Raw genomic sequence first — 22,878 nt, 5'->3', positions numbered from 1 at the left:
AGATAAGGGGCAACACAGGGTAGTTTCAAATTATGTGGTAAAAGGCAGAACTAGAGGCAATGGGTGAAAGTTACTGAGTGATGCTGTAGCAAACAATTTTTTAAAGGTTAAAGATAAGCAACAGTGGAATGAATTAAGCCAGAAAGTTCCTGTTACTTTATAAGCAGAGGTTAGATGATCATATCTTTGGGACCCCAGAGCCAAGCAGCTGTGCCTGGCATATAAATAAATGTTCAAGACAAAATTACTGAGTGAATACACAACCTTAAAAGATGAGACAAGGGACCAAGTTCTTTCCTTCTTAGGCAGTGGAAGAAAGAAAATGACTACAAATTTTACAATGGACAAGGAGAGGTTGGACAGCTGAAGAGAATAACCATGTACTAGTAGTCATTGTCTCTTGAGATGAGCAATAGTGGGTCTCAAAAAATACAAGGAATACAAGGAAATTAATACAAGGAAATTAATTTGGCAAACCAGTAAAACTTAGCATTTATCAAACTTTGCTTTAACACATACTGAAGAAGGCTTAAATTTGGTATCTGGTCTAGAACCAAGCCACATGCCATTTAGTAATAAATATATCACCCATAACCTTATCTATCTTTCGCTGAAATTCTTTAATTCTTTGTTGTCGTTCTTTGATTCCTTCACTCAACATGGCACATTGAGATTCAATATTTAGTAGTTCACTTTGTAGCTGAGATTGTTCCTGATTATAAAAAAGAAAAAATGTCTTTTTAACATGGCTATTTTAGCTTTATATAGTAAAGCCAAAAACATGATAGGTATCTTTCAGAAAAAAAAGAGAATCTGTGAGATAAGGTAAATTCAGGTACAACTGGATAACAACATTAAAATAAAGTCATAAAAATCAAGTAACTTAAAGGACTATAATATACCTCAATCACAAGGGAAGGTATAAAAATTACATGGTGCTTTATAAATGTAATTCCTCAAATTCTATATCTTGGTCCTAATTTCCATTAAATTTTATGTAAATCTATATTACCCGGTGAAAAGCAGCAAGGTGCTTCTTTTTAAGGATTTCTAGTTCACTTTGTGCATATTTGAGTCGTGTAGTAGTTCCTTGTATTAGAGCCTGTATTAGTTTCAAATCTGCTTCCTTGCGCACTATCTTCATTAAATCCTAAAAAGAAAGGGAGATATAATAACATTTTATAACAGACAACACTTTCACTTTTCACAGTACTTTCATAGATCATAAATCACTGCTTTTTACATGTGACCATATCCACAACTCTACCTTTCCTTCTTCTGATAAAAGATTGGGCAACTAAGCGCATAAGTCATCTGGAGTAACCAAGATGCCATACAGCCTCCTCAGAAAACTCACATCCTCACAGGAAAAAGGCATGAAAATGAAGAATGGGGGGTGCGCGTTCTATCCAAGGCACATAAATGGTGTAAATGAGACCATGCGATCTTTGTTGCCTTTCTTTAGTGCGTCCTTGGCTTGCCTCATCCATTTCCTTCTCTCTTCACCTATCCTATTGCGCAACCAAATAAACTCCCTCATATATGTTCCTCTATATTTTTACTTCAAGTCTGTATATGAAAACATGTGTATACATACTCACCTATATGTTTTTGTCAGTCTTGTTTTGCAATTTTAGAATCACATTCAACATACTTTTCTACCTCCTGATTTACTCATTCAGTTACTCACAAAAGTCAACTGATAAAGCTTTAAATTCATTCTTTTAATGGTTGTATATTATTCCAGTGTGATTGTAACAAAATTATTTCACTCTTAATGATGGGCATTCATTTTGTTTCCAGGTTTTTGCCACCACAAGCAGCACTGCAGTAACACACTTCTGTGTGTACCCTTAAACACTGCTGTTTTTATTTCCATGCAATAGATTCCCCAGAGTGAGATCAGTGGGTCAAAGGTGTTCATGTTCTTATTATACTAGCTGGTACTAACTGCTCTTCCAAAGCTTTAACCATTCATATTCCTATAAATGATGTATGAGTATGTGTTTCTTTATAAGTCTACTAGCATATATATTTTTCCCAACTCTTCTTGATACACATGAAGTAACCCTGAGTACTATATTCTATATTGAGAATTTTTTCAGGTTTACTAGCCATTTCTTCTATGAACTGCCTAAACCCCTCCTTTGCCTAGATGTTTCTATCATGGCTTTTTCAAATCAATTTATAGAACTCTTTGATAGTACAGAACCAACAGTCTTCATTTAAAAGTTAAAAAAAAATTATACAATGGCTTTTATCCTCATTTAAAGTACTACTTTTAAGTTTTCAATCTATCCATAATTTATTTTTATATGTCATAATATGGAGCACAAAATTAACTTCCCCTAGATGTGCCAATGAAAGTGAAAGTCACTCACTTGTTTCTGACTCTTTGCAACCCCATGGACTATATACAGTCTATGAAATTCTCCAGGCCAGAATCCTGGAGTGGGAAGCCTTTCCCGTCTCCAGAGGATCTTCCCAACTCAGGGATCAAACCCAGGTCTCCCACATTGCAGGCGGATTCTTTACCAGCTGAGCCACAAGGGAAGCCCAATACCATTTACTAAATAATCTCTTCTTTTCTCGCCAAACTAAAATTTCATTTTGCACTGTGCTTTGTCCCTCTGTCGTGTCCCACTCTGTGACCCCATGGACTGCAGCCCACCAGGCTCCTCTGTCCATGGGGACTGTCCAGGCAAGAATACTGGAGTAGTATGCCACGTCCTCCTCCAGGGGATCGCCCCCAACCCAGGGATGGAACTGAGGTCTCCCGCATTGCAGGCGGACTCTCCACTGTCTGAGCCACCAGGGAAGCCCAAAATACCATCCCAGTTGTATGTTAAACTGTCAAATATAACTGGGCCCTATTTCTGAAGTTCCTATTCTTTCTCAATTAACCTGTCCATTAGAACTTCCAAGAGAAGTTCTACTGCACTCTTTTGTTACATATTTTTTGACTAGTCTCAGGAAATTCTTCATTTGTAAGGATTAGAGAATCACTTTATCAAATAAAAAATCCTTGCTAATATTTTACTTGAACTTGCATTCAAATTACATTAATTGGAGAACTTCTAACCCAAGAAAACAGTATGCCTTTTCTTTCCGTTGTCTTGTCCTTCAGTAAGATTTAGTTTTCTAATAGTTACATGTCTTTATACTCATATTTATTTCTATTGTGAGTAGAATATTTTCCCCATTTTAGATGCTTTTTTACGGTAAAGAGAAAAACTTCAGAGTTTTGTTTCTTTATGCAGCCCTCTTATTACCTTATTAAATCTAGTAAGTTTTTAAACTACAATCTTATCAACAAAAGGTTAGTTTTTCTCCTTCTCAAAAATTTATATAAATTATTTCATTTTGTGCCTAAATATAATTAATATAATTTCCAAGACCATGTTAAATAATAACAGTGATAGCAGATATCTGTTTACTTCCTGATTTTAACTAAAATAATTTTTATGTTTCACCATTTAATCAATTATTTCTGTTGTTTTGGGCAAGAGATATTTATTTTTTTAAAGTAAATTTCCACAAATTACTCTTTTACTTAGAACTTTAATTAGGACCAGCTGCTGACCTTTATAAAATCTTTCTAATTAGGATCACATGACTTTTCTCTTGCCTTTAATTTGTAAATATAATTGATTATATTGACTGATGGCGACATTGAAACACCCATGTATTCTTAGAACAAATTCTATTCAACAGATATATTTTTCTTTCATGACATTGCTAAATTCTCAATAGTGATATTTAAATTAGAAACTACACATTATGCTCACAAGGGAAGTCTGTCTTTAGTTTTATTTTTGTGGCTATCTTTATAATATTTGATATTAAAGTTATACTACCTATATTAAATAAACTGAGATGTTTCCACCTTCTTCTATGAACTAGAATGGCTTACATAACATGAGAATTATATTAGAACTCAGCTGTAAACCCACCTGTTCCTAATCTTTTTTAATTGTGGCAAAATATATATACAATTAATCATCTTTGTCATTTTAAAGTGTACAGTTCAACAGTCTTTAAGTACATTCACACTGTTGTGCAACCAACTTCCAGAACTCTTTTTATCTTATAAAACTGAACCTATACCCATGAAACAAGCTTCCATTCTATTCCCCAGGCCCTGGCAGCCGTCCTCTACTTTTCTGCCTCTATGAATTTGACTACTCTAGGGACCTCATACAAGTAGTAGTATCATACAATATTTGTCTTTTTGTAACTTACTTATTTCATGTGCTTCTCTGGTAGCTCAGCTGGTAAAGAATCTGCCTGCAATGCAGGAGAACCTAGTTTGATTGCTGGGTCAGGAAGATCCTCTGGAGAAGGAACAGGCTACCCACTCCAGTATTCTTGGGCTTCCCTTGTGGCTCAGCTAAGTAAAGAATTCACCTGCAATGCAGGAGACCTGGGTTCGACCCCTGGGTTGGGAAGATCCCCTGGAGAAGGGAAAGGCTACTCACTCCAGTATTCTGGCCTGGAGAATTCCATGAACTGTATAGTCCATAGAGTCGCAGAGTCGGACATGACTGAGCAACTTTCACCTTCACATTCTATTTCACGTAGCAGAACATCTTGAAAACTCACCCATTTTTGCAGCATGTGTTAGTTTCCCCCCTTTCAAAGGCTGAATAATATTCTATTATATGTATAGGCCATGTTCTGTTCATCTGTTCATCTACTGAACACTTGGGTTGCTTCTACTTTTTGGCTATTGTGAATAATGCTGTTATGAACATGGCTACTACATTATGAATAATACTATTATTATCTAATACTATTAACTAGTATTATCCAGATTCTGCTTTCAATTCCTTGGGGTATATACTCAGATGGAGAATTGCTGGATCATTTGATAATTCTATTTTTAATTTCTTGTGAGTTGCCACAGTTTTCCATAGCTACCTCATTATTTTACATTCCTGGAGTCTCTTTTCAATGGGAGATCATTCAACTAACAGTGGCTTGAAAAAACATGGCTTTATTTTTCTCACACAAAAGCAGTCTACAATGATGTGGTTCCTCAACAATGGTATCTAACTTTCAGCTTTTTTTTTTCCACACTTTTTATTTTGTATTGGGGTATGGTGGGTGGTGGTTTAATTGCTGAGTCATGTCCAACTCTTGCAACCTCATGGACTGTAAGCCCACCAAGCTCCTCTGTCCATCGGATTTCTCAGGCAAGAATACTGGAATGAGTTGCCATTTCCTTCTCTAGGGGATCTTCCAGACCCGGGATCAAACCCACGGCTCCCACACTGCAGGCAGATTCTTTACCACAGGGAAGCCCGTATTGGGCTTTTAACAAACAATGCTGGCTTCTTAATACAATGGCTTTTATACTCAAGCTTGCTCTCTTGATATAAAACTGCTGCTGCACCTCTAGCCCTCTTGACTGCATCCCAGTCAGGAAGGGAAAAATGCAAAAGACAATATGAACATTCCCATTTATACTGCCAAAACTGTCACACGGCCTCTACTAGCTACAAGAAAACTTCAGAAATCAAATTTAGTTTTATGATTCTATAATAGATGCAAGCAAGGAAGGAAAGGTTGTGGATAGGTATTAGGCCAGCCAACTACACCAATCCCTGCCACTGTCTAATTTTTCAAATGTTCCACTTTTTTCCTGATTAATCTTGGCAATTTATATTTTTCTGAACATCATCCATAAAGATTTTCAATGTTTTAACTATATAATTATTTGCTTGTAAGATTCTCTTAAAATTATTCTAATTTTCTCATTCCTAATCTGTATATGATTACTTCTAATTTTTCTTCCCTTCATTAGAGTTGCAGCATTTATTTATTTTATGAGCCTTTCAAAACAACCAGTTTTTAGATTCATTTACCCTTTTCTACTTGAAGTTTTCTATTTAACTGTAGCTTTAAAAATTTTTGTTATTGTTCTGGTTGTTTATTTTGTGGTTCCAATTTCTTAAAGTAATAAATTCCCTTATATTTCATTTTTATTCTTTAATAACATATTTTCCTCTTGATACAGCTTTACTGTATCTCAAAGACTTTTGTGTTCACCATTTTTGAGACATTTTGCAATTTTCTTCTTGATTACTTGTTTGATTCCCAAACTATTGACAGGTACATTTCTTAATTTCTATGTAGACAAAAAAATTTTGGTCATTATTTCTATTTCATTAAATTATGATCAAGATGGTCTATAAAAATCTCTAAAAAATTACTGAGGTTTCCATTGTGGACAAGCATATGATCAGTTTTTAGTGTTTCACAGATAATTTAAATAATATCTCAAATTTATTGAGCACGTGTTTTGTAAAGTTTACATTAACCTATTTAATCCTCTTAACAATGCTATGAAATAGTACTATTACTATATCCATTATTATTGATGAGAAAATTAAAGCATTAAAGCATTTAAGTAACTTACTCAGAGCCAAGCTGCTAGTAAGTGTTAGAAATAGAATCTGGATTTAACCTTACTGATTGAATTACCAATTCCTCTAAATTATTGTTTTTGTCTACTTAGATGTGTCCAATTTTGAAAGACATACATAAGTGAAATGCTTCATTATAATTTCATTTCTGTTAACTAGTCTTGTTTTAAATATTTAGGCACTATGTGCTGCAAAGAGGTTTAAAACGGAGATCTTATTTTTTAATACATAATATCCTTCTTTATTCAATTTACTCAATAAATACTTATTTAAAGCTTACTATATAGTTGAAGATTTTTAACCTTAAAGTTCACATTGTCTGATACTGTTACTCCTGTTCTTTTTTGTTTGTATTTGCCAGGTGCTCATCTGTAATTTTCAACACTCAATTTTAAGACAATTACTTACAAATGACATTTAGCTGAGTTTTGCCTTTTAAGCTATGATGATCTTGGCCTTTTATTAACACATACATTTTTATTTACGTCTTTATTTTGGCTACACTGGGTCTTCGTCGCTGTGTGCAGGCTTTCTCTAGTTGTGGGGCACGGGCTTCTCACTGAGGTGGCTTTCTCTTGCTGCGGGGCACAGGCCCCAGGGCACAAGCTTTAGTAGTTGCAGCACATGGGCTCAGTAGTGGTGATGCACTGGCTGAGCTGCTCCACAGCAAGTGGGACCAGAATTCCTGGACCAGGGGTCAAATCCATGTCCCCTGTGTCAGCAGGCAGATTCTTAAACACTGGACCACCAGGGAAGCCCGACCTTGGTCTTAACGGGAAACTTAAATCTACTCATGTTTACGATAATGATTAATAAGCAAAAATTTTATTTCCCCCATCTTACTTGTTATCCTTTATTCTTTTCTTACGTTTTTGTTGCTATTAGTGTACTTTTACACACTCTAGTCCCACCCAACTCCCTCCACCCACCGAGATACAATCTTCAGAATATTCTTCATCTCCTCACAGGTAAGATCTCTGGGACATATTCATTCCTCTCTCCATCTCTAGTTCCCAGGTTTTGCTGAGTTAGGTTAGCACTGTTCATTCATTACCATTAGGTCTGTTCTAAGGCATGTGCTGCTGAGAGCACTTTCTCTGGTGTGTTTGCATGTGGAGCATGTGGATGATGTTGTCTCTGAATCTGCTTACCTGCAGGTTCCTAGAACGTAAATATCCTGGGATGCAGTGCTTCTCCCTCGACTGCCTACAGCTCTTACTCTAGTCTCAACTAGTTTTACAGTCTGATACAAGCTTAATTTTTTTAATGTATAAGGAATCTTTCTGAACGGGGGTGACGTGTTTTAGCATTGCCTCTAAAACCTATGACTTAGGGAATTACAACTACATCTGTGTTAATGTGTGCCTTTTCTCATTAATCCCACATGGAACTGTGCATGTCCTTTCAAGTGGTAAATTAAGGTGGATCCTCAGTTTAAGACACATTTTCTTTTTTTTAAAATTACTTCTCCTCTGTGCTCATTTTCCAATTTCTGAAAATTTTATTATTCTCATACCAAGACTCCTGAGTCTACCTAAGTTTCTATTTTTCTCACTATTTTCTTATCTTTGCAATTTTTCCCTCTCACTGAGATACTATTTCACTTGTCTTCCAGGTTATTAATATGGATCTCAACAATGGCGATCCTATCCTGCAATCCATCTATTGCATTCTATGGTTTAGAAACATATTTTTTTTTCTTGTGAAAGTCTTCTTGTGTGTGGGGTTACAGAGAGGTCAACATTACACTGTATCTCCTTGTGTGTGTTAGTTGCTCAGTCATGTCCGACTCTTTTTGACCCCATGGACTATAGCCACCAGGCTTCTCTGTCCATTGGATTCTCCAGGCAAGAATATGTGAGTGGGTTGCCGTTCCCTTCTCCAGAGGATCTTCCCTACCCAGGGATCAAACCCAGACCTCCCACACTGCAGGCAGATTCTTTACCATCTGATCTACCAGGGAAAACTCCGTATCTCTTTACTGCTTCTATTTTTTTTGTTCAAGTGTTGATGGCTCCTGGAACACCTTAAATGCATTTATGCATTTTTTTGCCTATTTGAGGTTTAGGCCTGGGTTAATTAAAGCACCCCTAGTAGCAGATGCGCCACAGATATTCTCCACACCCAAAGGAAAGCAAATACAACAGAAAATTGCCAGTGTCCCACTCAGAGATAGAGGAAAAAATGTCTCTGGTCTCCCTAGACTCTCACAAACTCAGCAATGGGGGGGGGGGGGCATAACCTACTAATATTTAGCTTCATGGGGGTTAAGACTAAGCATATTCACATGGGACAAATATTTAACCTTCCTCCAGGACTCCCCTGGCTCCCCTGGTGGCTTAGATGGTAAAGCGTCTGCCTGAAATGCAGGAGACCCGGGTTCGATCCCTGGGTCGGGAAGATCCCCTGGAGAAGGAAATGGCAACCCACTCCAGTATTCTTGCCTAGAAAATTCCACGGATGGAGAAGCCTGGTAGGCTACAGTCCATGGGATCACAAAGAGTCGGACACGACTGAGCTTTCTCTCTTTCTTTTCTTTCAGGACTCCCCTATGCCCCGATTCTTCTCCCAGCTTCCTTCAAAGATCAAAAGAGAAGCCCTACCTCAGTTTTTCCTGGTAGCCTTTCCCAGAACCCAAGATCTAATTCACACGCATCTCTCCACTAGGGTCAGGTGAGAGACACACAGGTGGGAACCTAGTATAAACACAGATAGGAAACCAGATTCATTCAAGCTGCCACTTTCCTTAAACTCCCCCTGTACCTAGGCCTAAATTTGTAAAGTCTTTAAAAGTTGAATTTTTGTATACCTTAGATCAAAGCATAGTTTGTGGTCTCATATTTATAGAAAAAGATTAAAATTAGCTGAGTAACTTTGCCAGAACACCTCCTTGAATCAAAAATTGATCATTTGTATAAACAAAAGAAGAACGCTAAATAGGAAAAATAAATAAATAATCTAAAAGCATTATCCTGATTTACTATCTGTTAAAGTTTACATTTCAAGTAAATTTGTGTGTGGGACTATAATATTCAAATAAATGATACTTTGGGTGGAAGCATTACTGAATTTCTTTTGTTATTTTCAGAAAGAATAATGTCTTCCTGAGCATGACATTGAAATCCAGAAGTTATAAAAGATTAATAAATTTGGTTACATAAAGATTAAAAATACGTGTGTGACAAAACAAAGTTAAATGTCAAACAGATACTGAAGAGTAAAAATAAACTTGTGATACACACAACCTGAATTTCAAAAGCATTAGGTTAAATGAAGAAAGCATAAAACAGAAGACTACTACTGTATGATTATTCCATTTATATGAAACTCTAAGTGAGAAAAAGGTACAGTAATAGAAAGCAGACTGAGCTGCCAGGTCCAGAGGTCCTACGGAGTCCAGGGGAAGGGAATGACTACAAAGGAGCCCAAAGGAATTGTGTGTGTGTGTGGGGGGGGGGTTATGGAAATCTTATATACCAGGATTTTGGTGGTAAATACATACACTTGTTAAAACTTACCAAACCGTACACTTAAAATTGGTGACTGTTATTGTATATACATTATAATATAGCCAACAAAAAAAGCTGAATATAAAGTATATTTACAACATACTTGCTAAGAAGCAATTTGCTTATTATACAAATAATTCTTAAAGTAGCTAATAAGACAAATAGCCTAATAATAAGTTCACAGAAGAAAAATTAATACAAGAGTAAATAAATAATAAATATGAGTAAATGCTCAACTTCAGTTATAAGAAATGCATATTCAAACAATTAGATTACATTTTTTTCTTTACCAGATTGGCAAAAATTAAAATATTTGCTAGTATCTAGTGTTGCAATCTAGGGACATATACACTCTACTACAGGTTTTCTTTCAATGGGAATTTAGCACCATCTATCAGCTTTTTAAATACACACATCCTCAGACCTCAGAAATCCCACATGTAGGAAATCATCTTAGAGATGTAAGTAAAGATATACTAACAACAAATATTTATACAGTACTTATATTTTTGTCAAGCATTAAGCATTTTATCTCAAATAGCTGATTTAATCTTTAAAGTAACTCTTAAAAGCTTCAAGGTACGAAGGGGATAGGGAACTTGCCCAAGGTCATACTGCTGTGGGCAAGTCAGGATTCAAACTCAAACAGTGTGGCCATAGGATTTATATTCTCAGGCACTGCGTTACTTTCTCTTTCCAAAGGAAGTTGAATGCTGCCTCATTTGTAATAACAAAAACCAAAGTGACACTGGTTAAAATCTATATAGTAAAATAGCAGGAAGGACTCATTAAAAAACAAAGTAGCTCTCTATATGCTAAATGAAAACATTGTCCATGTTGTGATACTAAGTAAAAAGTTTGTTGCAAACACAATCAATAGCAAAAGTCTATTATAAAACAAATCAGGAAAATAATACATAGACTTGCATATACAGAGAAAATTTTGGGAGTATATGCATCAAACTATGTGTAACAAATACCACTGAGATGTAAGGATGGGCAAGGGAAAGGTTTTTATTTTTTACTTTACTCCATTCTGCATAATTTGACTTCTTTAAACTAAAGGCATGGTACTTTCATTACCTAAGAAATTAGCTTAAAAACACAATTACTCTACTTAGTATTTTACAATTTTTACAACATGGATTTACCTTTAATTCTTGGATTAGTTGGGTCCTCCTGTCTCTTAAATTCTTTAACTCTTTCTCATCCCAGCATCTAGCCTTGGATTTCAAGTCACTTGACCCTCCAGAGATCACTCCAGATTTTAAAAATAACGTTCCATCAAGAGCTACTGTCTGTAAAATTAAAAATATTTTACCTTGGAGAAAGGTACATGAAAAAGATAAAAACAGAATATAACACAACAACTTATACAGCTAAGAATATGTAGTTATGAAAAACTATTTACTGAACTCTATTAATAAGACAACTAGCTTATGAGGGACACCAGCCAACAAACTCTGTTTTTTCAGGCACAAATGAACAGCAATATAAAAAGTTCAAAACAAAATTATGCTAGTTTCAAGCATATTCAGTATTGAGAAGAAAAAAACCAAGAGTATTTGTATTTATTTATTATTTATTTTTCTTATTTTTTTTATTAGTTGGAGGCTAATTACTTCACAACATTTCAGTGGGTTTTGTCATACATTGATATGAATCAGCCATGGATTTACACATATTCCCCATCCCGATCCCCTCTCCCACCTCCCTCTCCACCCGATTCCTCTGGGTCTTCCCAGTGCACCAGGCCCGAGGACTTGTCTCATGCATCCCACGTGGGCTGGTGATCTGTTTCACCATAGATAGTATACATGCTGTTCTTTTGAAACATCCCACCCTCACCTTCTCCCACAGAGTTCAAAAGTCTGTTCTGTACTTCTGTGTCTCTTTTTCTGTTTTGCATATAGGGTCATCATTACCATCTTTCTAAATTCCATATATATGTGTTAGTATGCTATAATGTTCTTTATCTTTCTGGCTTACTTCACTCTGTATAATGGGCTCCAGTTTCATCCATCTCATTAGGACTGATTCAAATGAATTCTTTTTAACGGCTGAGTAGTATTCCATGGTGTATATCTACCACAGCTTCCTTATCCATTCATCTGCTGATGGGCATCTAGGTTGCTTCCATGTCCTGGCTATTATAAACAGTGCTGCGATGAACACTGGGGTGCACGTTGTCTCTTTCAGATCTGGTTTCCTCAGTGTGTATGCCCAGAAGTGGGATTGCTGGGTCATATGGCAATTCTATTTCCAGTTTTTTAAGAAATCTCCACACTGTTTTCCATAGTGGTTGTACTAGTTTGCATTCCCACCAACAGTGTAAGAGGGTTCCCTCTTCTCCACACCCTCTCCAGCATTTATTGCTTGTAGACTTTTGGATAGCAGCTATCCTGACTGGCATGTAATGGTACCTCATTGTGGTTTTGATTTGCATTTCTCTGATGATGAGTGATGTTGAGCATCTTTTCATGTGTTTGTTAGCCATCTGTATGTTTTCTTTGGAGAAATGTCTGTTTAGTTCTTTGGCCCATTTTTTGATTGGGTCATTTATTTTTTTGGAATTGAGCTTCAGGAGTTGCTTGTATATTTTTGAGACTAATCCTTTGTCTGTTGCTTCATTTGCTATTACTTTCTCCCAATCTGAGGGATGTCTTTTCACCTTACTTATAGTTTCCTTTGTTGTGCAAAAGCTTTTAAAAATATGGAACGCTTCATGAATTTTTGTGTCATCCTTGCGCAGGGACCATGCTAATCTTATCTGTATCGTTCCAATTTTAGCATATGTGCTGCCGAAGCGAGCACAAATATTTGTATTTAATATCTCATACTTTGCATCATATAATACTGTATTTTATTTTTTTATATAATACTGTATTTTAAAGACTCTGACATCACATGTCAAAGACATTATTAGAAAACAGCCTTAGTTACTTTAGAATATCAAAAATATCATGTACTCTAAAATGAATATGAAATTGGACCCCAAATTTTAACTGAGTCAAATGTATAAAACAGCTTGAAATTTAGTTTTGCTTTATGGAACAAATGAAAGCAATTCTCAGTGTTTTTAAAATGTTTCTAATTAATTAGTCAAAGCAGAGGAGACAGCCTGTCGAGGACTAAAGCCATGTAATGTAAACTAAAAACAAAAAAAGCCAACAGGAGCCTCATTCATTCCTAGATTTAGACACTCTGGGTCACTGCTGTGTTTGAGACATTCTATACTGGGGACTGGAGTGACCAAAAGAGAGTCCAATATGGCACTGACCCTCATGAGTCATTCTAGTAAGGAAAAGAAACATATAAGCATATCATTACAATGTAAAGTATGAGACAACAGAAACAGAATAATCTGGAAGCATAAAATGGGGTGTTCCAACCCAGCCTGGAAGGTTTGCAGAAGGCTTCCAGAGGCGATGAACGTGAAAACGTTTGATACCGTCTTATCAAAGGTATGAGTTAGAATTAGATTAACTATATTTAACAGAAAACTTAGTCTATTTCTCTTTTGCAATTACAGAGATAACATTCCAGTGTATGTATGGTGGTTGCATAGTTAACCCACACTCCTGTAATACCGCTCTACCACCCTTAGTATTTTACTTGGATTACCCCTCAGAGGAGACCGGCCTTTTATTTTCTGGAAGGCCCTGGGGGCTTCCTTCCCTCCCAGCTGTTAGCTTGGCAATGAGTTTTCTCATCAGGTCTGAACTCGGGAAGGACACTAGATCTCTACCAGATACCAACAGCAATGGCATGGAAACTGAACTCCTGCAGGTGGTCTCTGGTCCAGAAGGAAGTTTCCCTGACTAGGAAGCCCGCTGTTACATGATCACCTTACTCCTCTGACCTCTCCATAAAAGCTTGCCTCTCCTGGAACACTTTTCAGTTCAGTTCAGTTCAGTCGCTCAGTCGTGTCCGACTCTTTGTGACCCCATGAATTGCAGCACGCCAGGCCTCCCTGTCCGTCACCAACTCCCGGAGTTTACTCAAACTCATGCCCATTGAGTCAGTGATGCCATCCAGCCATCTCATCCTCTGTCATCCCCTTCTCCTCCTGCCCCCAATCCCTCCCAGCATCAGGGCCTTTTCCAATGAGTCAATTCTTCGCATGAGGTGGCCAAAGTATTGGAGTTTCAGCTTCAGCATCAGTCCTTCCAATGAACACCCAGGACTGATCTCCTTCGGGATGGATTGGTTGGATCTCCTTGTAGTCCAAGGGACTCTCAAGAGTCTCCTCCAACACCACAGTTCAAAAGCATCAATTTTTCGGCACTCAGCTTTCTTCACAGTCCAACTCTCACATCCATATATGACCACTGGAAAAACCATAGCCTTGACCAGACAGACCTTTGGTGGTAAAGTAACGTCTCTGCTTTTTAATATGCTATCTAGGTTGGTCATAACTTTCCTTCCAAGGAGTGAGCGTCTTTTAACTTCATGGCTGCAGTCACCATCTGCAGTGATTTTGGAACCCAAAAAAATAAAGTCTGATACTGTTTCCACTGTCTCCCCATCTATTTCCCATGAGGTGATGGGACCAGATGCCATGATCTTAGTTTTCTGAATATTGAGCTTTAAGCCAACTCTAGCACAACTAGAAAACATCAATTCTTTGGTGCTCAGTCTTCTTTATGGTCCAACTCTCACAACCATTCCTTGGTAGCTCAGTTGGTAAAGAATCCATCTGCAATGCAGGAGACCCCAGTTCAATTCCTGGGTCAGGAAGATCTGCTGGAGAAGGGATAGGCTACCTACCCCAGGATTCTTGGGCTTACCTGGTGGCTCAGCTGATAAATAATCTGCTTGCAGTGTGGGAGACCTGGGTTTGATCCCTGTGTTGGGAAGTTGCCCTGGAGAAGGGAAAGGCTACCCACTCCAGTATTCTGACCTAGAGAATTCCATGGACTATTCCATGGGGTCGCAAAGAGTTGGATATGACTGAGCAACTTTCACTTTCACTCAAACCCAGAGTATATGGACCTTTGTCAGCAAAGTGACGTCTCTGCTTTTCAACATGCTGTCTAGGTTTGTCATAGCTTTCCTTCCAAGGAGCAAGAGTCTTTTAATTTCATGACTGCAGTCACTATCCACAGTGACTTTGGCGCTCAGGAAAACAGAATCTGTCACTGCTTCTACTTTTTCCCTTCTTTTTGCCATGATGTGATGGGACTGATGCCATGATCTTCATTTTTTTGAATGCTGAGTTTTAAGCCAGCTTTTTCACTCTCCTCTTTCACTTTCATCAAGAGGCTCTTCAGTTCCTCTTCACTTTCTGCTATCAGAGTGGTATCATCTGCAAATTTGAGGTTGATATTTCTCCTGGAAATCTTGATTCCAGCTTATGATTCATCCAGCCCAGCATTTCACATGATGTACTCTGCACAAAGCTAAATAAACAGAGTGACAATATACAGCCTTGACATACTCCTTTCCCACAACTGAACCAGTCAGTTGTTCCATGTAAGGTTTTAACTGTTGCTTCTTGATGTGCATACAGGTTTTTCAGGAGACAGGTAAGGAGGTCTGGTATTCTCATCTCTTTAAGACAGGGACTAAAATCCGTAAATCAAAAGTTGATCAAACATCTATGTCCATTCTCTTAACAATCAACATGTTATAGACCTCCTTTAATTCTAAAAATGAAATAGGCAGCAATTCATAAAATTATAGGGCTTTTAAAAATAGTTTCTAGGTTTATTAAAATGTTTACTTAAAAAGTAAACTTAGTATCAAATAACCTATTTTCATTTGATTGACAGTCAAAGCTATTCCGGAAGGACTACAATTTCTATTTCTAGCCTGCAAATTCCTTAATTTATAGTTTACAATGGTTGCTCAGTGCAGTCATCCTATGCCTATTTGGGGGGTTGCATTCCCAAAAAAATAACTTAGATGGCACAACTGGGATCTCATATAAAATAAGGAGTTGGAGGAATTTTTAAGTATTAGTAGCATTAAATAAACGTTCCAGAGAGCCCAGCTTAGGAAAAGGAGGATTTCTTTGGCATTAAAAATTTATTCTGAGGTATATCTGATCATTCCACTGAATCAACTTCAACTGTTTGAAGAAATTTTGTTTCAGTGTTATAAGCTGCTAAAGCAGATCCTCTATAACTTTTGTGTTATACAGGCTATACGTATTTTCAAGCTGTCTTTCACAGGTATGGAAAATAATATACTTTAACATTTCCTTTTATTTTTGAATGGGTAAGATATTCACATAGTTCAAACTCCAAAAGATACAGGGCATAGAGTAAAAAATTTCCCTTGCATTGCTAGGCCCCACCACCCAGTTATCCTCCCCAGAGATAACCAATGCTGTCAATTTCTTATGTATTCTTCCAGAAATATTTTTGCATAAATAAATACACATCTCCTTTCCTCATGTTTTACACAAATGGTAACATAATAAACACTAGTCTACTCACTACTATTTTAAAACTGACTATATCTTGGAGTAGTCATGTACAGTCTTGCTGCCTATTTCATCTATGAAATAAGTACTATAAAGAAAGCAAAAAAAAAAAAAAGAAAGAAAGCAGATCGCTGAAGAATTGATGCTTTTTAACTGTGGTGTTGGAGAAGACTCCTGAGAGTCTCTTAGACAGCAAGGAGATCCAACCAGTCCATCCTAAAGGAAATCAGTCCTAAATATTCATTGGAAGGATTGATGCTGAAGCTCCAATACTTTGGCCACCTGATGTGAAGAAGTGACTCATCTGAAAGACCCTGATGCTGGGAAAGATTGAAGGCAGGAGGAGAAGGGGACAAGAGAGGATGAGATGGTTGGATGGCATCATCAACTCAATGGACATGAGTTTGAGCAAACCCTGGGAGTTGGTGATGGACAGGGAGGCCTGGCGTGCTGCAGTCCATGGGGTCACAAAGAGTCGGACACAACTGAGCAAATGAACTGAACTGACAGCTTGGAGATTATCTGACACTTGTACATAAAGAGTTTAATTCCCTCTATTTAATACTATATAGTGTCCCATTTTATAAATGCATTATAATTTTACTGAACAGTCTTAAGCAAATTGTTTCCAAATTTCTTGCTACACACAATGGTTCAATAACTAAATCTTGTATGTATATCATTTTATACATATATGAGTTTATGTGTATGTAAAGTTCTGATGAAGTACAACTGCTAGACTTGCCCTTCACAGAGATGGCACAAATTTACATGCCCAGAGCAGTGAACCCAAGGGTCTCTTTCCCCATAAAGTGTTATCAAACTTTGATGTTGATCAATTTGACAAGTGAAAACAGTATTTCAGTGTAGCTTTAATGGGATTTCCTGTATTTTAAGTGAGGGTGAGTTTTCATATTTAATAGCAATTATATTTCCTTTTATGAACCTAAGTTTGCTCCTCTCCTTTGTCTATTTTTCACCTTTATTTCTGTTCTTTACCTGATTGATTTGTAGCAAATTTTCTTTTTTATGAGTAGACAATATTTTCTCTGGTTTGCCATGTCTTTTGATTTTGCTTATAATGGTCTTTTCTATGCAGAAATGTTTATGCTTATGTAAATTTACCCATAGCCATTAATAATGGCTAACCACTCCAGTATTCTTCCCAGGAGAATGCCATGGATAGGAGCCTGGCAGGCTACAGTCCATGGGATCACAAAGAGTTGGATATGACTAAGTGACTAACACTTTCACTTTTCACCCATGTTTTTAGCCTTGGGGTTGGCTTTTTATATTTTTGGTCATATTGGAAAGGCCTTACTATCTCTGAGATTAAGAAAAAATTTTCCCATAGTTTCTCTTGGTACCTTTACAGTTTTATTTTTTAACATTTACAATTCTAATCCAGGAATATACTGATATAAGGTATAAAGTATAGATTCAACCATATTTTATTCCAGATGATACCCAGTTTTTTCAACCTACTGTACCCTGCATTTTTAATTCTCTCTTGTTTAATGTATTTAATTTTTGGAAAAATGATGTTTTCACAGATTACCAGTTAGTTAATGACATTTTACTGGGTCTGTTTTTTGCTACATCATATTAGAAGGGTAAAGCATAAACGAAAGTGAAACTCGCTCAGTTGTGTCTGACGACCCCATGGGTGTCGTTGTGTCTTTGCGACCCCATGGACTGTAGTCCATGGAATTCTCTAGGCCAGAATACTGGAATGGATAGCCTTTCCCTTCTCCAACGGATCTTCCCGACCCAGGGACTGAACCCAGGTCTCCTGCACTGTAGGCGGATTCTTTACCAGCTGAGCCACAAAGGAAGTCCAAGAATACTGGAGTGGGTAGCCTATCCCTTCTCCAGTGGATTTTCCCAACCCAGGAATCAAACTGGGGTCGCCTGCATTGCAGGCAGATTCTTTACCAACTGAGCTGTTAGGCAAGCCCAAAGCATAAACAGATATATCTATATATGATTTACAGAAATAACCATCCAGTTTATGGGAAAAGGAAGCAAATGATTGTTGTTTCTTTGCTTAAGGGAAATGGATGAAATAATCACATGTATTGAAAGAGATTCTAGATTTTAAAATTTTGTTACATAAATTTTTAAAATATTTTAAGATTGAGTTATAAATATCTTAATGACTAAACTACAGCTAGCAAAATCACTGTAATTTATATTATTATATAGTTTACATATACTATATGTAGTTCATAAACTAACAAAAATATAATTTTGTGATGTAACTTGCAATGTTTGAACAAAGAAAATTTTAAACCACATTATCAAGTCAATGGAAAGACATCAAGTCCATGGAAAACAAAAAGCACAAATTAAAAACCTCAGATGATTTCTGTGAAAATATGACATCTATCCAAATGTCTCCTGCATCCTAAAACACAGAGAATATTCTTCAAGTGGAATAATAATAATGGGAAGAAGAGTCCCTGGAATATACTTCAAGATAAAAAGATGATATATAAAGCTGATTAAAATTTTGAAATAACAAAAAGAACAAAATATAGCTTAAAGGGGTAAGGCATATTACTATGAACAAGATATAAACCATAAATATATGGTGAACGAAGGAAGAGTTAAACATAGTCTTATGTTTATGTGACTTCTTTAAATTCACCACACAAATCTTCAAAAACCAATTTTACAAATATACAAAAGTCAACTTTAGTATAGTTAATGAGGTAGCAAAGTAAGGAAGATATCTTAGTAGCTCACTTATTATTATTATTAAATTTAATATAGAGAAATCAATGACAGAGATCACATTATTATAGCTACAATTACTAAAGTGTATGAGAAGTTAATCATATAAGACAAGTCAATACATTTAATGCTGGAAATTCCTATCTTTCATAAGAATAGCCTGCGTTGTGTTAATTTGTGATTCTGGACATTTCACATCAAATGTGTAAACTGACTAGTAAATACAAAATGACTATCACTTTTTTGAGAGCTATTTCCTGGGCACTATAAAAGCATTTTGCATGTTATTACTTATTTAATCCTATAACTCTATGAAATAAGTACTGTTATTTCCGCCACTTTAGATGAACAAACTAAAAGGTTTAGAAACTTGCCTAAATTAACATAATTAATTACTAAGTCGTATCACTGGTCTTTTTTTTTTTTTTTTGCAAGTCGCTCAGTCATGTCTGACTCTTTCCAACCCCATGCACTATACAGTCCGTGAAATTCTCTAGGCCAGAATACTGGAGTGGGTAGCCTTTTGCTTCTCCTTTGGATCTTCCCGACCCAGGAATCTTCCCAGCCCAGGGATCAAAGCCAGGTCTCCTGCACTGCAGGTCAATTCTTTACCAGCTGAGCCACAAGGGAAGCCTAAGAATACTGGAGTGGGTAACCTATCCCTTCTCCAGTGGATCTTCCCCACCCAGAAATCGACTGGGGTCTCCTGCATTGCAGGCAGATTCTTTACCAACTATCAGGGTATCTTTACCAGCTATCAGGTTCTTTACCAGCTATCAGGGAACTGGTTAACTGGTTTTACTCCATAGTTAATGCCCTTAAGCACTATGTTATCACAAAGTAGTTTTTTAAAAAACACTATATCAGATAATTTGAATAATTTTACACTGCTTAATTAAATACAAACTCTATTTCAACTGAGAGGAAAACAGTATTTTTAAAACCTAAATTATTTGAGAGACTAATATTTAGTAACCTCATTTCAATTGTGCTATTTCTATATAACTTCAAATGTGTTAAAACCTTGAATGTGTAAAAGGACAGTTAGTAGCTTCATTAAACTATAGAAGAATAACTGAGAATGTAAAATAAGCACCTAAATTCTTTCGTGGTATTTAGAAATGTATGTATTATATATGTAAATACAGGGAAAATCTGAGATCCAACAGGGACATTTATTGTATATATAGTTAAAAAATTAACAGCTTTAGAATATCACTACAATCAATCTAACTTCCAAAATATGATTTCTGATTTGGGTAAATATTAGAGAAATTAATTTTTTGAATACTTAACATTATAAAAACTACTGCAGCCATGAACATCTTAGGTTGTTAGTCTTCCTCACATAGGAGAACATGTGAAAGCATATATAAATATTTGAATATGTAATATGTTAGTCTTACAAATACTGCTTTAAATTATCCAAAGCTGCAATTTAAATCTCTTACTTTCCGTCTTTCAGGTCCAGCGAAGGCAATATGCCTTGCCTCTTCCAGAGTCTCACAGACAAGGCCATTTCCACACACAAACTGAATTACTTTCTTCAGCTGAGGAAACTGAGTCTTTATGACATCAATCACCATTTTACAGCCTTTAATCTCCCTTAATCTTTCATTGATTGGTTTGATCTAAAAGGTTTAAAAAATACTTGATATATATTAGGTTTATTAAAATATAAACCAAATACTCAGTACCTTCTTTTTTAAAGAACACATATAGACATGACAGTAAGGGATGAGTAGCATGCACTTACACACAATAAAAGTTTGACGAGAATCCTGATGAACAAATACCCCTGGCTTCATTTAATATTTTTTAAAAAGACACTTCATCAAATGTCAGAAGATATAATTTCCAGATTAAATTTTATCACTAACTAGTTGGAATTAAGCAATGACTGAGAAACCCTTCCTGCTCTCAAAATCATAAAATCTAGTGGGAGAAAATACCTATTTATATACTTTCAAAAGAGTGGCACAATAGTATGGAACTCAGAAAACCATTTTAGGCTTAAGTATTAGGAAAGCTTGTAGATCCCCTTTGACATGATTTAAGTTGGGTTGATAAGGAGATCAAAAGATATTTGCAACGTGTTACTGAAAACCAGCAAGTATAGTTTCATTTTCATAAAACAAAAACCCTATATATAACCAAAATATATGTGCACATATAAATATTATGTAAATTTTAGATACTCTTAAGACCTTTCAATACATACCTCAAAGCTCAAAATTTAGCTTGCTCCACCAATAGCTGACACATATTTACTGGACCCCACATTTACAACTGAAACTTTGGGTTAGCATTTCACTACAGAACATATGTTTCATCCTTCTCCAACATACTATGCTACAGGAGAAAATAAATTGCTGGCTAGTGGTACACTGCTAGAGCAATGTGCTCAAAATCATAAAGGTAAATTATGGCAAAACTAGATTAGGAAGAAATGATATGAAGGCAAGAAAGACAGCAGCTGCTGCTGCTGCAAAGTCACTTCAGTCGTGTCCGACTCTATGTGACCCCACAGATGGCAGCCCACCAGGCTCCGCTGTCCCTGGGATTCTCCAGGCAAGAATACTGGAGTGGGTTGCCATTTCCTTCTCCAGTGAATGAAAGTGAAAAGTGAAAGTGAAGTCGCTCAGTCGTGTCGGACTCTTCACGACCCCATGGACTGCAGCCTACCAGGCTCCTCCGCCCATGGGAGTTTCCAGGCAAGGGTACCGGAGTGGGTTGCCATCACCTTCTCTGGATATTATTCTTTGCCTGTCAATATATTTACACCAGCCATCTGAATGACTAACTGGCATCTAATCAATAACTTTGTAAATCACTACCATAGTCTCAGGCAATAAAGACATACTTTAAAAGACAGAATTTTATCACTACTAAATACTAAGGATTACAAATTTCTTACATCAAGGTAATCTAGTGCAAGGAATGTCTCAGGTTCAGCTCTTTCCTCCTTCAGAAATCGAATACAATCTTTTGCTACCTTTTCAGAGGCTACAACAATGGCAACCATGTACCGACCAAAAAGTTTAGTAACAGCCAGCTGGTATTTCTTATGAATAGGATGACACAAGTCAAGTAGTCTTCCAAACTTAGCAGGTTTCAAAAAGGAGAAAAAAACAAACACATTAATGAGAAACATATAATTCATCACTTTTTAATGGAACAAAGCAGCACAGACCAAAACTAATTTTACAAAATTATAATCATAATTTAACAGTCTCAAATGGAAAATAGAAATAAATTTCTGGTGGCTCAGACAGTAAAGAATCCGCCTGCAATGTGGGAGACCTGGTTTTGATCCCTGGGTTGGGAAGATTCCCTAGAGGAGGGCATAGCAATCCACTTCAGTAGTCTTGCCTGGAGAATCCCCATGGACAGAGGAACCTGGTGGGCTATGGTCCATGGGGTTGCAGAGAGTCAGACACAACTGAGCTACTAAGTACAACACAGCACATGAGATATGTTAGGTGTGTCATATTTCATTTAACAAGAGACTAGTAAGGAGAGACTAGTCATACCAAGGTATTAAAGTATTTTACAAAGCTAGTAATTAAACAGTATTCATTCATGACCTTATTTATTAAGTAAGAATCTGTGAGGCATCTACTGCATGCAGGTACTGAGCCAGACACTGGGTAAACATGCCTGAACAAAACAGATCCTCTCTAACAATCACAGAGCTTTCAGATTAGTAGGGGAAGAAAATAATCAATAATTGTATGCATGTACAAAGCAGAGCTAAAATAGACACTGTGACTAA

General features: G+C 36.6%; 1 protein-coding gene and 1 non-coding gene across 3 annotated transcripts in view; both read right to left on the bottom strand.

Annotated features, from left to right (window-relative positions):
- Positions 1-22,878, bottom strand: part of SMC1B (structural maintenance of chromosomes 1B) — a 73,499-nt gene that overhangs the window by 30,744 nt on the left and 19,877 nt on the right. For both annotated transcript variants that reach the window (XM_061124018.1, XM_061124019.1), the window contains exons 10-14: positions 22,021-22,206; positions 20,555-20,734; positions 11,089-11,235; positions 1,013-1,150; positions 596-712 (exon numbers count right to left, since the gene is read on the bottom strand). In XM_061124018.1, the coding sequence (XP_060980001.1) occupies positions 596-712; positions 1,013-1,150; positions 11,089-11,235; positions 20,555-20,734; positions 22,021-22,206 (768 nt within the window). The remainder of the gene's footprint in view (positions 1-595; positions 713-1,012; positions 1,151-11,088; positions 11,236-20,554; positions 20,735-22,020; positions 22,207-22,878) is intronic.
- On the bottom strand, positions 12,645-12,751 carry LOC133044137 (U6 spliceosomal RNA). Its single transcript, XR_009689879.1, has one exon. It is a non-coding gene; the product is annotated as a U6 spliceosomal RNA (small nuclear RNA).

The sequence above is a fragment of the Dama dama genome, chromosome 22 (assembly GCF_033118175.1).
Source record: "Dama dama isolate Ldn47 chromosome 22, ASM3311817v1, whole genome shotgun sequence".
In the NCBI taxonomy this organism is placed as follows: domain Eukaryota; kingdom Metazoa; phylum Chordata; class Mammalia; order Artiodactyla; family Cervidae; genus Dama; species Dama dama.
The sequence above is the reverse complement of the archived record's forward strand: the minus strand, read 5'-3'. Positions and strand labels throughout refer to the sequence as shown.